Below are 11916 nucleotides of genomic sequence, written 5' to 3'. Positions count from 1 at the left end.
GATTGGTGTCTTGCCACTAATAAAAAAAAATACGATAAGAAGTGCTACTCTAGGGCTGACTTGCAATTCCTGGAAAGCCTCCAGAGGCTGTAGTGACTGAAGTGAGTGAGGTGAATGGAAAGTGGAGGATGCAGCAACAAGCAGGAAAACTAATTTGTTTCAAGCATGTGCAAAAGTATACAGCTTCTCAAAGAGATTTTGTCAGAGAAGCTCAATAGTCCTGAGTCTTGGTGTCACCAGTAGTTGCATCAAAGCTTTTAGTTACAGTGGCTTGAAGGCCTTTTAAATATTGCATTGATTGCAACTCTGGTGCACATTGATGGCCTGGCCTTCAGAGAGGAGTACATCTATTGTGAGATACAACCAAGAACTAAGCGGCGGATGTCGATCAAAGGAGGCCCTCCAACCAACGGCGTCGACCTGCCATCAAGACGAGGTCAAACGCTTTGCACCTGGTCGCATGCAACCTTTGCAGCTATGGCAGGTGCAAGGTGTTTGACTGGGGTGTCGTGACATCAGATCGAAGCCATTGGTTAGAGGGCGTCCTTTGAACCACTTCTTCCGCTTAGTCCTTCAGTTGTATCCCAATATAGCACGTTTCTAACGTTAACTTCTCTGTTTGACCCTTGCTGGCTGTGAGGAAGTTGAGACGTTGATTACATCTTGCTTCACTGAAGAGGGGGAGAAGGGCACTCGCTCTGTACATGTACAGCAACGTACCTGCGCCCCGTGGGCCGCTCTACCAGCGCGCGCCGAAGTCGTGCATCCTGGCCGAGGGCCGCACCGACAGCGGCTTCTCGGGGAGCGCCCACAGCGACCGGGCTCCACCGCGGTGGGGAGCCGGTGCCGCCCCTTGGTCCTGCACGCACGCGAACAGGTAGAGGATATGCAAGGTGTGCCTATCAATATAGCTTTCTCATTTTGTTCATTTTGTAACATATTTCTGCCAATCAGCGTACCTCCAGACAGGCGTATAGTTTTGAAATGTGGCAGCGCCTGGGACAATTCATCTTTAACCATTTGGACTGAGGTTGCTGCGGCAGGCTCATGGTTACCCGTTGTGGTCATTACAGTCCTTTCGAGTCAAGTTAAATGGCACTGCGTGGAATCGCCGCTCTTTGCATAGGCTTAGCGCCACGTGTTGCGCATGCGCAAGAGACGGGAAGGCTATTGGTCTCGACGTCTCGATCCCTCCATCGCGGTGCCTATACGCGCATACGGCCGAGATTGCTCGGGAACCAGTCGGCGTTCTGCTGCAGTGCTTCTCTGATGGGGATCAGGTATGCTAGCGCTACTCTTCAGGAGAACGTATAATGGACCTTGAGACGAAGCCTTTCGGGAGTGGGGACGAGCAAAGGACGTGCGGTGCATCGTTGCCTCCACAAAGCAAAAAGTGCGAGCAAGACCAGGGACAAGAACTGCTGAGCTTAAACTGGTAATGGACTTCAATCGTGAACGTTCGAGTTGCAGCTGCTTGCATCGTCAGAGTTCTTTAAAAGGTGGGAGGAACTCTCGTCCTCACCTCTCCGGAGCTGGAACTGGCATGGATGCCAGAGCTCCTTTACACATACTGCTTAGGAGCAAATCCCATTGGGCTGTATATTTCTAACAAAGGCTGCACGTACGGGTTTGCGGTCGCGAAGCAAAGGACACATCATTCCGATGTGAGCCCCGGCATCCTTGAAAGGAATCTTGTGCCGCTGTGATCGCGTCCTTCAGAAGTGGCCAACCAGCGCAACACTCAACACGACAAGCTGGCTTTCCCTTAGTACTGGCTGGACTGGTGGTTAGCGGGGAAGCAGCACCTCAGTGTATGGAGAGACGTAACGGGAGCGAATGGATGAGAGTGAGTGAGTGCCATACTTTAATAAAGCTTGAGCTATACGTTCTCTAGACTTGGTTTCTACATTCCTGAGGCGTAAGAGGCATTCAAGAAAATGTGCGTATACTCACTCGTACATTACCGGCTGCGTTCCCGGAAGAATGTGGGGAACCGCCTGACACCTCAACTTAGAATTACCCGACTTGCTAAAAAAATATGAGGAGCCAGGGACACTAAAACAAAGGTTTGAAACTATGCCAATAGGCATTGCTCAGTACCATAATAAAGAAGTTCACTGACCTTGAACGCAGCACCTGCTCGCTGATCTGAACCTTCATTATCTGCTCCCCCCCCCCCCCCAAAAAAAAAAAACCGTTCCTTTTTCGTTACTTTAGTTAAACTAGTTTTCGAAGGTTATTAGATTTCAATGACGCGCAACAATTTACACAAAATGAGTTCTCCGTAGGATGCATTATGCATCTTGATATTAAGGGACACAGGACAACTCCGTCCAATTATTGCTCTCAGTGAAAATTATTTGCATCTTCCTCGGCTGCTGACCCGAAAGACGCGGGTTCGATCCCGGCTTCGGCGGTCGAATTTCGATAGAAGCGAAGTTCTAGAGGCCCATGCACTGTGCGATGTAAGTAATAGGTTAAAGAACCCCAGGTGGTGGAAATTTCCGGAGCCCTTAACTACGGCGTCCCTCACAGCCTGCGTCGCTTTGGGACGTTAAACCCACATAAACCGCAAAAACAAATCTTTAGATCTTCCTGGCTATATTAGCGCTTGTCCGGCAGCAAAATTCGCATTTATCGCCGAGAAATTCGATTTAAAAACCTTCCCGCCAGTCGATTCAAACTCGCGACGTCCTTACGGGAAAGGGCGCGTCGCCACCGTTTTGATTTAAATGGCAGGGTAGCGTATAGCCTCTGAGATCCGCGACAAGAAATCAGTACTAACGCGTACATTTTACTTGCGAAAATACCCGGTGATGGCGACACCTGCATTTCGATTTTTTTATATCTAGCTGATAAAAACTCACTTTTCGGTAAGAATGGTCTATTTGCGGTTAGAATGCGGCACCCTATCGATACGGCTCAATTTGTATTTGTCCTCGTGTCATATTAAAATGCCTTGGACGTATACACACTCTAAACACGAATCCGCTTATATGGGAGTAACAAGGTAGCAAGCTTTCCTCTAGCGCACTCCCTTTTATGAAAACGACTGTGCTAGATGACAATTTACTCCCTTTTTACACCTTTCTGTTTACAGTGCACACCCATAGTGCTTTCTCTGGTGTATGGACGGTCGGATCGCTGATGGTTAATGGCTTATGGGGGTTTAACGTCCCAAAGCGACTCAGGCTATGAGGGACGCCGTAGTGGAGGGCTCCGGAAATTTCGACCACCTGGGGTTCCTTAACGTGCACTGACATGGCACAGTGCACGGGCTTCTAGAATTTCGCCTCCATCGAAATTCGACCGCCGCGGCCGGGGTTGCTGATCACTGTTTCTTTATTCAGCCGACAAACTTCCCGCTTATGCAGTTCAGGTCCGCTGTGCTCACAAAGTGATATTAAAGCGCGAAAGAGCTATATATGCGAACCGAATGTACAGCCTTTGTCAAAAGTTTAGAGCCCAGGGGGTCTGCTTCTGGGCCACATTGCTTTGCTCGTAATGCGTCCTCAGCGTCCCAAATCTCCTGAAGGTAAGAAGATTTTTGGTCCTGCTCCCTCCGATGCGTAAGACTTGAGCGCCACAACAGTGCTTAGAAGCAAACCCCCTGGGCTCTAAACTTTTGACAAAGGCTGTACGTTCCAGCCCACAACGACAAACCCTGCACACCTCATTCGTTGCTGCGCCGTGCAGTGCCATAGGTGCTCGCATGGCCACTACATGTGGTTCGATTCCAGGCGTACGTAGCAGTAACGCATTATGCATGCGGTCCACTTACGTGTGCCGGGTGGGACCTGCGAGAGGTGACACTCGGCTGGCGACTGTGCGGCGACGGGTACTGCGAGTGTGTCGACGGCGTGCCCGTCAGGTACGGGTAGCGCAGCGCCTGTTGTGGAGCAGAACAAAAAAGAAAACAAAACAGAAAAAAACGTCAGGCGTCCACTAGGGATGCTGCCCTCGGTGTATTCCTTCTCAGCCCGCTGCATAGTTTGCACTGCCCAGCGAAGCTGCAGACGCGGCGGCCCGAGCACTCATTCACCGGGCGTTTCCATTGGCTCCTGAGCACATGAAACCTGAAGGTGGCTCTTTACTCTCGTTCAAAGATATAACATCTTATTATAAGGATAGGCACCGCGTGTACCCAGCCCCTGCAAAGGGACTGGGGAAAGCAAACGAACGCGTTCTACTTAGACTATTCACTAATACAATGCTGTGCCCGGCAGTATTAAAACACTTCGATCCCGCGTTCACTGGCAGGTGCAAACACTGTGGCGAGGTGGCTGACACCTACCACATGGTTTGGGCTTGCCAGCGCAACTCAGCTCTCTCCCCCCACCCCAACCCTACCAGAGAGGAATGGGAGGCGGCCCTGCTTGGCTGCTCGGATCTTCAGGCCCAAAAGGCTTTGGTCAAGAGGGCTAAGCTGGCGGCTTCGACCAATGGGGTCCCGGAATAGGGACTCCACCCATTGCGGGGCTCTTTAAGAGAGCCTCACCTCTTTTATTAAATAAAGGCTTTTCATCATCATCATCATCTCAGACAATGCTACCAACCACAGCAAGCTGGTTAAAGGCCTGCACTAAAGAGGAATCCTAACTAGTCTTTTTACCACGGGAACTCGATCTGCACGTTCCGAACATTCTTAGGAACTTCGAATTATTGTCCTGTGCGGCCGATTTCCATAATTTAAATCGGATTAAACGTCCCGGCTCCCGCCTTTTTTTGAACTGACCGCAGGCGGTAGGAGGAGTCAACCAACCTTACAGCCAGTCCCGTGGTGGCTTGCCGCTCTGCCATCGGCGGAGTAATACGTAGCGATCGGGGAAAGAAAAACGTCCACGCGTATTTTTATTTCCGTGGGCCTAATTTGTGGCTATGTGGCCTCTGACTGGATCTATTTATTCACAGAAACCTAAAAAACAAAATAAAAGTGAAACTGAAGCCACCACGCCACTGCCTGAAAGGCACACCACGCGTTAGTTGACTCCTCCTACCGTCTGCGGTGAGTTCAAAAAAAAAAAGGCGGGAGCCGGCACGTTTAGTCCGATTTAAATTATGGAAATCGGCCGCACAGGACAACAATTCGAAGGTTGTAAGAATTCCCGGAACGTGTAGATCGAGTTCCCGCGGTAAAAAGACGAGTTCTAACTCCTCTTTAGTACACCTTTAATGAATCGGTTCAGGTTCCACAGCACTTGAAAGCTCGTCCGAAGTATTGCTTGCCTGTAGGGTTATGAAGCGGGTCATGGAAGCGCCGTACCGGTTCTCTGAAAACGTGGACAGGTGGCGCCACAGGCAATGTTATTTTATTTATTTATTTGGCAATACTGGAGACCAACCTCAATACATTGGCACAGGAAGGGGGGGCTTTTCAGCGAGCAAAAACACACAGAGCCTCGCAGCACCATCGTGGTACAAGCCGAGAATACTTTACTTCCCCACTAAGACATCTATGTGGCCTGTATTTTCGAAATTTTTGCGTTGGACACGACCACGCTAGAGTGAAATGACTCTACCCCATGCTAAACCATGGCGGCCTTATAGCCGGCTCTCCGTTATCTCCGTGAACCATCGAGCGCGGAGAGGCGGAAGGTTACGCGCGGCAATGGCCACGTATTTCTTCGAATAAGCCCGCCTCCTCTCCACACTAAGCGCGACCAGGCTCGAGGGCCCCAGTGCGCAGTTCGCGACATTTATCGCGCCTTTAGTTCTCTCACAGCCTTCTCCTTGCAGCGCCTAGAGTGCCTCAACATCAGGGCCCGAGACGACGTAGCACTCGTCTGCAGCAAAAATCGCCACAAAATGTTAATTCGAGATGCATGCCATTAGGCATAATGAGAGAGAGAGAGAAAGACAGGAGGAGTGTAACCAAGCATCGCTTATAAGTTGACTGCATACTCTTAACTTACGCAGTTAAAATCCCCTTTCCCTTAGAAAGTACAATATTAACTTGACGGGAGCATGAAGCAATGCAGTACAAAGACCACCGAGATTCTCTTCACTACCCGACCGCGGCGGCAGCGCAGTTTGCCGCCAGTGCCTTCATGATAATGATGATGATGTCCTTCATGAGCTGCGTCGAATGCGATGGATTCCTGGGTGGCATCGCAGCCGGCTACATAACGGACTGGCTTATAGTCTGGCACACAAACAAGGTTGGTCGTCTTGACTTCCTTTACCCGCCGCGGTGGCTCCGTGGTTAAGGCGCTCACATTGAGTAAAGCTGAGATTTAGGCGAGTTGCTAAGCATTCATGATGGGTGAACAGCTTGTCTTGTCTTTGTCCCGCCTTTGTTGCGCTGTTCACTCATCATGAATTAAGGCCCTCGTCTACCGAGCCGGAGTAACCGGGTTGGAACCCGACCGCGGCGGCCGCGTTTCGACGGAGGCGAAACACAGAAGGCGTCCGTGTGCTGTGCGATGTCAGTGAACGTTAAAGAACGCCAGGTGGTCGTTGTTGTTGCGACTGAGAGAAGGATGAAAAGGAAAGTGCACGGACCTGCCGACTGGCTCCAGCCGAGCCACCACCGCTGCCACGTGCAGATAGAGGAGAGTTAAAAGATAAGAGGAAAGAGTGAAAGAAGAGACTCGCGTCGCAACAACCGCGTCCGCCGAAGCGAAGACGCTGGCTGAAACAACAGATACCCCTTTCTCAAATTATTCCGGAGACCTCCACTACGGCGCCTCTTTCTCCCTTTCTTCTTTCACTCCCACATTCCTCTCTTTCCTTACGGCGCGGTTCAGGTGTCCGCCGAGATATCTGAGACAGATGCTGCGCCATTTCCTTTCCTCAAAACCCAGCAAAAAACAACCAATTTTTGTTGTTCATATAATTACTTTAAATTCCTTTCATTAGCCTCCATTTGCGTATTCGTTGGGCTCTCATCTAAAAAAAAGTAGCCTGACTGAATTAAAACATGGTGCCGTCACTAAAGTAGAACTATAGCTGTTGTTCTGGACGGCATTTTCTAGAACTAAAATTGAATATTTTGCTAGTGTTCTTGCAGGAGGTAATGCTCTTTTGCGTGCTTTAAGGACTGACATCGGATACCAAGAGGTTGCGCTGTGACAGCTCCCTTGGTGGGGATATACCGTTGAATAGAAGATGTGCGGTTTTAATTTTAACCGGCGGCCGAATTTCGGTGGAGGCGAAGTTCTAGTGGCCCGTGTACTGTGCGATGTCAGTGCACGTTAAAGAACCCCAGGTAGTCGAAGTTTCCGGAGCCCTTCACTACGGCGTCCCTCATAGCCTGAGTCGCTTTGGGACGTTAAACACCAATAAACCAAACTTTTAAAGCGGAAGATGTACTCCTCTCTATGAAAGCCTCAAGGTCATGCTGCTCGGAAGAATGACCTACAGTTAGTGGTCTCACTATATCGAGATGAAACTACATGAAGCAGGAGACTCCGTCATAAGGTCGGGTCTTTAGTGGAGTTCTCACAGTGATCGCTCTTGAGCAGGGGGTTCCTGATAGCGAGTTTTAAAACAGGGGGACCCTATAGCTAGAGGGATAGGGAAATAGCTGATTACCATTAAATATTGTTAAGTTTACTTGTTGTCTACTCTTCCATTTCTACAGTGTTCTCAGTCTTTTGGTGCTATTTCGGATGTCATTTTCTCTCGACGGAAGGCAGACTCGGCATTCTTTAGTTTCAACTCTTTTCACGCACTTCAAAATACCACCAGCTGTCTGGACCTGACGGCACTCGAAAACTTTCGATAGAGTTCGTGCAGTATCCTACAGCGGTTCAACTGTCCATTTGCACGTGCTTTTTTCAGGGTGAACTAGTGGAACACGCTCTCGTCCCAGGTGGGGTTCTTTGCCCTTTTATATTTAATGCCTTTGTCAGGCGGTAACGGGCTGATCAATAAACACATCCAATTATACCTCTCTTCGAATTGCCCCCAGTCTCGCCGCCGCATGGTAACAAGATGGCGAAAGTGACAACCTGCGGGCGAGGTAATCAATGTGGCCTACTGGAGAGGGGAGAGAGAGAGGGGGGTGTTTATCGAACTGTGATGCGCAAGAATGATAAGCGCTGTCCTGTCGCATCCGCTGCACCTGTACCATATGTCCGTGAAAAACGCCGCAAATGGGACATTCAACACCGTTTCACCTCACCTATATGCCTCCCTTTATGTCGTGCATTTCTGATACAGTTGAGCACACAGGGTTAGGGAAAGGAGGGGCTTGGCAAAGCTACACATATGAAAGACGGCAACATCCGTTGAAACCAGGCACGTTCAACCCCCCCCCCCCCCCCCCCCCCCCCCCAGCCAGATGCCAGGGCGTAGCAGCAGAACGTTCCACGTCCGTCTATATATATATGATTGGGAGTGGCGGTGGTGAACGCTGTCAAGATCAGGCTACGCGCTGTGCATTCGGAAGTATATAGTTGTACAGCCGCCGACATAGCACAGTTGGCAGAGTACATTAAAAGGTCGTGGACTCGGATCCCACCGGTGGGATGTGGTTGTTTCCTTGTACTGTGCGTTCCGTCGCTCAGGAGCCCGCCACTACAGCGTCTCTCATAACCAGAGCCGCCTTGAGACGTTAAAACCCCACAAACCGCAAATCTTCGCACTCCATGGAAGTGCACCTTGGGTTGTTTTAGGTCACAGGCCGTGTTGTTAACATTTAGGTGCACTGAGTCCAGCCGTCGCTGACTTGTGAAGCAGAAAATTACCATTATGCCATACAAAAAATGTTTGGTGACATTCCATGTTTGTTGGTATATTCACTACAAACGGCACGCGTTTTGTGCCACAGCGAGGAAGTGGCCATTATAAGTCCTAGCGCAGGAGGTCGATCTGTTCAGTATATCGTCGTTCAAGTAGCGTACTTTCTTGACACAGGGGCCCACGTTGTCAGCAACTATACAAACCAGCCAATTCAATTGCACAACAGCAGGTTCAATCTCCCATACTGCGCAACGCACGACACGTGCCTCGATCGAAGCGATCACGCCCCCGTACCGATCGGTGGCAGATGGGGGTACGCCCGGTGACGCAATGGACGACAGGTTCGAGCGTCGTGGGCTGAGAGTTTGAGGTACTGCAAACAGTGACTTCAACGAAACCTCGGCGTGCAGGCATCAGAGAGACCATGGTTTCCACTTCGGGGAACACGGGCGGAGGATGGTGTCCGTCGTGCATTCGCTTTCTCATCTAGCAAAACCGGCGTATGTCGATGATGACGAAATTTGGATAGTAATGGCATAAGGAGAGCTTGACCAAAGAGCTCCGCGATTATCTATAGTGTATATATGGGCGACGTTCGTCAAAATGATGTCATCGTCGTTGTCGGCGTCGTGCGCGCGTCTCACGTCACCCTGAACACCCCACAGTCTAAACACGAATACACCTATATGGGAGTAAACAGGGAGTAAGTTGTCCTCTAACACACTCCCTTTTTAGAGGGGTGTGCGCTAGAGGACGATTTTACTCCCTTTTACTTCTTTTTGTTTAGATTAATGCATGAATGCTTGCTGCACCGCCCTACTCCAACACTGTCAACGCCGCCCACCTCATGTCAAATTCCCACGATGCCAAGCCCTGTTGCTGTGTTTGTCACGACGGAGGCCCGCTTTATATGGATGCATTAGTGACCATGGGGTTAACCTCCTTGCCTTTCCGTCCATTTCTCTCTCTCTCTCTCAGTGACCATGGATAGCGCACGCCTACACTGCACTGTAAAAAATTCGCACCCTTTAGGGTGTACTTCCGTGTCTATAACTCGCGCTCTTGCACGCCCCAAGATGGATGCTAAGTATGGCTGTTGCACAAACAGAGTAAGGTGCGATAGTTAAAATTGCACCCTCTTCCTGAGTGTTTTACAGTTTGAAAGGTATTGATAGCTTTACAACCGCACAAGTACTGACTACTTTAAAAAACGCAGGTCATTTTTTTTTTTTTTTTACAGAGTGCTCCCAGAAGGAAGCTGAAAAGTTCTTACTTAAAAGCTGCCGACGACCTGACTCAATACGCAATAGATTTAGGGCACCCTCAACTACTGTTGTGATGCCGAGATGAATCTATCAGGGCGGGTCTGCCGCTGTTTGCGGAGGAGTCTCATTGTTGGAGTCCGCATGATGTTCACGGCGTGATTTTCTGGAGTGCTTTCGAAAAAGAAAAAGAAGCTCTACTATGGGGCTAGCCTTCTGCGCACCCGCTCGCACAGTGACACGATTCCCACATGCGTCATGTATAGTATCCCAGAGGAACACAAACAGGTATACGCATCACTCGAAATGGGTCACACAAGGCTACTGAGCTGATAAACTTCAATACAGATGGAATCCCGCGCCCTATACTTGCCCATGATTGTCACGCTTTATTCGAATTTATATACGAAATTTGATCGAGCCCCCACTTGTAGTCAGCGGCGCTTAGCAGTTCAAATAAAATAATTCAGTCAATTCTCACATGATGGTCGGGCAAATCGCAGACTTCTGCATGCACCAAACCTGCAACTGTCCTCCAATGAAAATCTCGTATAGCTGGCACCATTTTAAAAGTGCGCTTGAATCGTCAACTGCAAAGTTGTTGGGAAAAGTCTAAGAGCAAACGTACATTCTTAAGCACCCTTGCACCCTTGAAAGGTGCGTGGGAGCATTAACGGTGTTGGCGTGCTGAGCGCACCCTTTTTCCAAAGAAAAACAAGGAAAAATAAGGATGTGGACCAAATGTTTAGGGCAATCCCCCAAGGTGGAGTAGATTTGTAATAAGGGAGTAATTACTCATTGACGTCCACCCGAGCGCAGCCATACGGCTACAAAGGAAAGCTACACAGCTTTCTCAGAAACTTCGTAGTTAAAGAAAAATTCGTCCTGGTCCGGGGTTCGAACCCGGGACCACCGCTTCACCGGAGCAGTCGCTCTACCAATAAGCTAACCGGGACGGCAAGCTTATGGTAGGGCGAGAGCGAATTGATCAATAACTCGAAATGGGAACAGTGTTGACCAAATGTTTAGGGGAATCCCCCAAGGTGGAGTAGCTATAGTGGTAGAGCTATTAGCTATATTGGCAGAGCGACTGCTCCGGTGAAGCGGTGGTCCCAGGTTCGAACCGCGGACCAGGACGAATTTTTCTTTGACTACGAAGTTTCTGAGAAAGCTGTGTAGCTTTTCTTTGTAGCCGTATGGCTGCGCTCGGGTGGACGTCAATGAGTAATTACTCCCTTATTACAAATCTACTCCCCTTGGGGGATTCCCCTAAACATTTGGTCAACACTGTTCCCACTTCGAGTTAATGATCAATTCGCTCTCGCCCTACCATAAGCTTGCCGTCCCGGTTAGCTATATTGGTAGAGCGACTGCTCCGTTGAAGCGGTGGTCCCGGGTTCGAACCCCGGACCAGGACGAATTTTTCTTTAACTACGAAGTTTCTGAGAAAGCTGTGTAGCTTGGTTGCGCTCGGGTGGACGTCAATGAGTAATTACTCCCTTATTACAAATCTACTCCACCTTGGGGGATTCCCCTAAACATTTGGTCAACACTGTTCCCACTTCGAGTTAATGATCCATTCGCTCTCGCCCTACCATAAGCTTGCCGTCCCGGTTAGCTATATTGGTAGAGCGACTGCTCCGTTGAAGCGGTGGTCCCGGGTTCGAACCCCGGACCAGGACGAATTTTTCTTTAACTACGAAGTTTCTGAGAAAGCTGTGTAGCTTGGTTGCGCTCGGGTGGACGTCAATGAGTAATTACTCCCTTATTACAAATCTACTCCCCTTGGGGGATTCCCCTAAACATTTGGTCAACACTCTTCCCACTTCGAGTTATTGATCAATTCGCTCTCGCCCTACCATAAGCTTGCCGTCCCGGTTAGCTATATTGGTAGAGCGACTGCTCCGGTGAAGTGGTGGTCCCGGGTTCGAACCCCGGACCAGGACGAATTTTTCTTTAACTACGAAGT

The 11916-nt window shown here is 49.6% G+C and overlaps 1 protein-coding gene across 2 annotated transcripts in view; it reads right to left on the bottom strand.

The window, feature by feature from the left end:
- The window catches only part of LOC149336163 (serine/threonine-protein kinase ICK), a 47333-nt gene that overhangs the window by 546 nt on the left and 34871 nt on the right, over positions 1–11916 (bottom strand). Inside the window, exons 5-6 of one of the 2 annotated variants that reach the window (XM_089552660.1) lie at positions 3782–3889; positions 721–859 (exon numbers count right to left, since the gene is read on the bottom strand). In XM_089552660.1, the coding sequence (XP_089408786.1) occupies positions 740–859; positions 3782–3889 (228 nt within the window). In that variant the 3' untranslated portion in view covers positions 721–739. The remainder of the gene's footprint in view (positions 1–720; positions 860–3781; positions 3890–11916) is intronic. The other variant, XM_089552662.1, reaches the window with a different exon arrangement.

Source organism: Amblyomma mixtum, chromosome 7, assembly GCF_055824585.1.
Source record: "Amblyomma mixtum isolate Tamu chromosome 7, ASM5582458v1, whole genome shotgun sequence".
Classification (NCBI taxonomy): Eukaryota; Metazoa; Arthropoda; class Arachnida; order Ixodida; family Ixodidae; genus Amblyomma; species Amblyomma mixtum.
The sequence above is the reverse complement of the archived record's forward strand: the minus strand, read 5'-3'. Positions and strand labels throughout refer to the sequence as shown.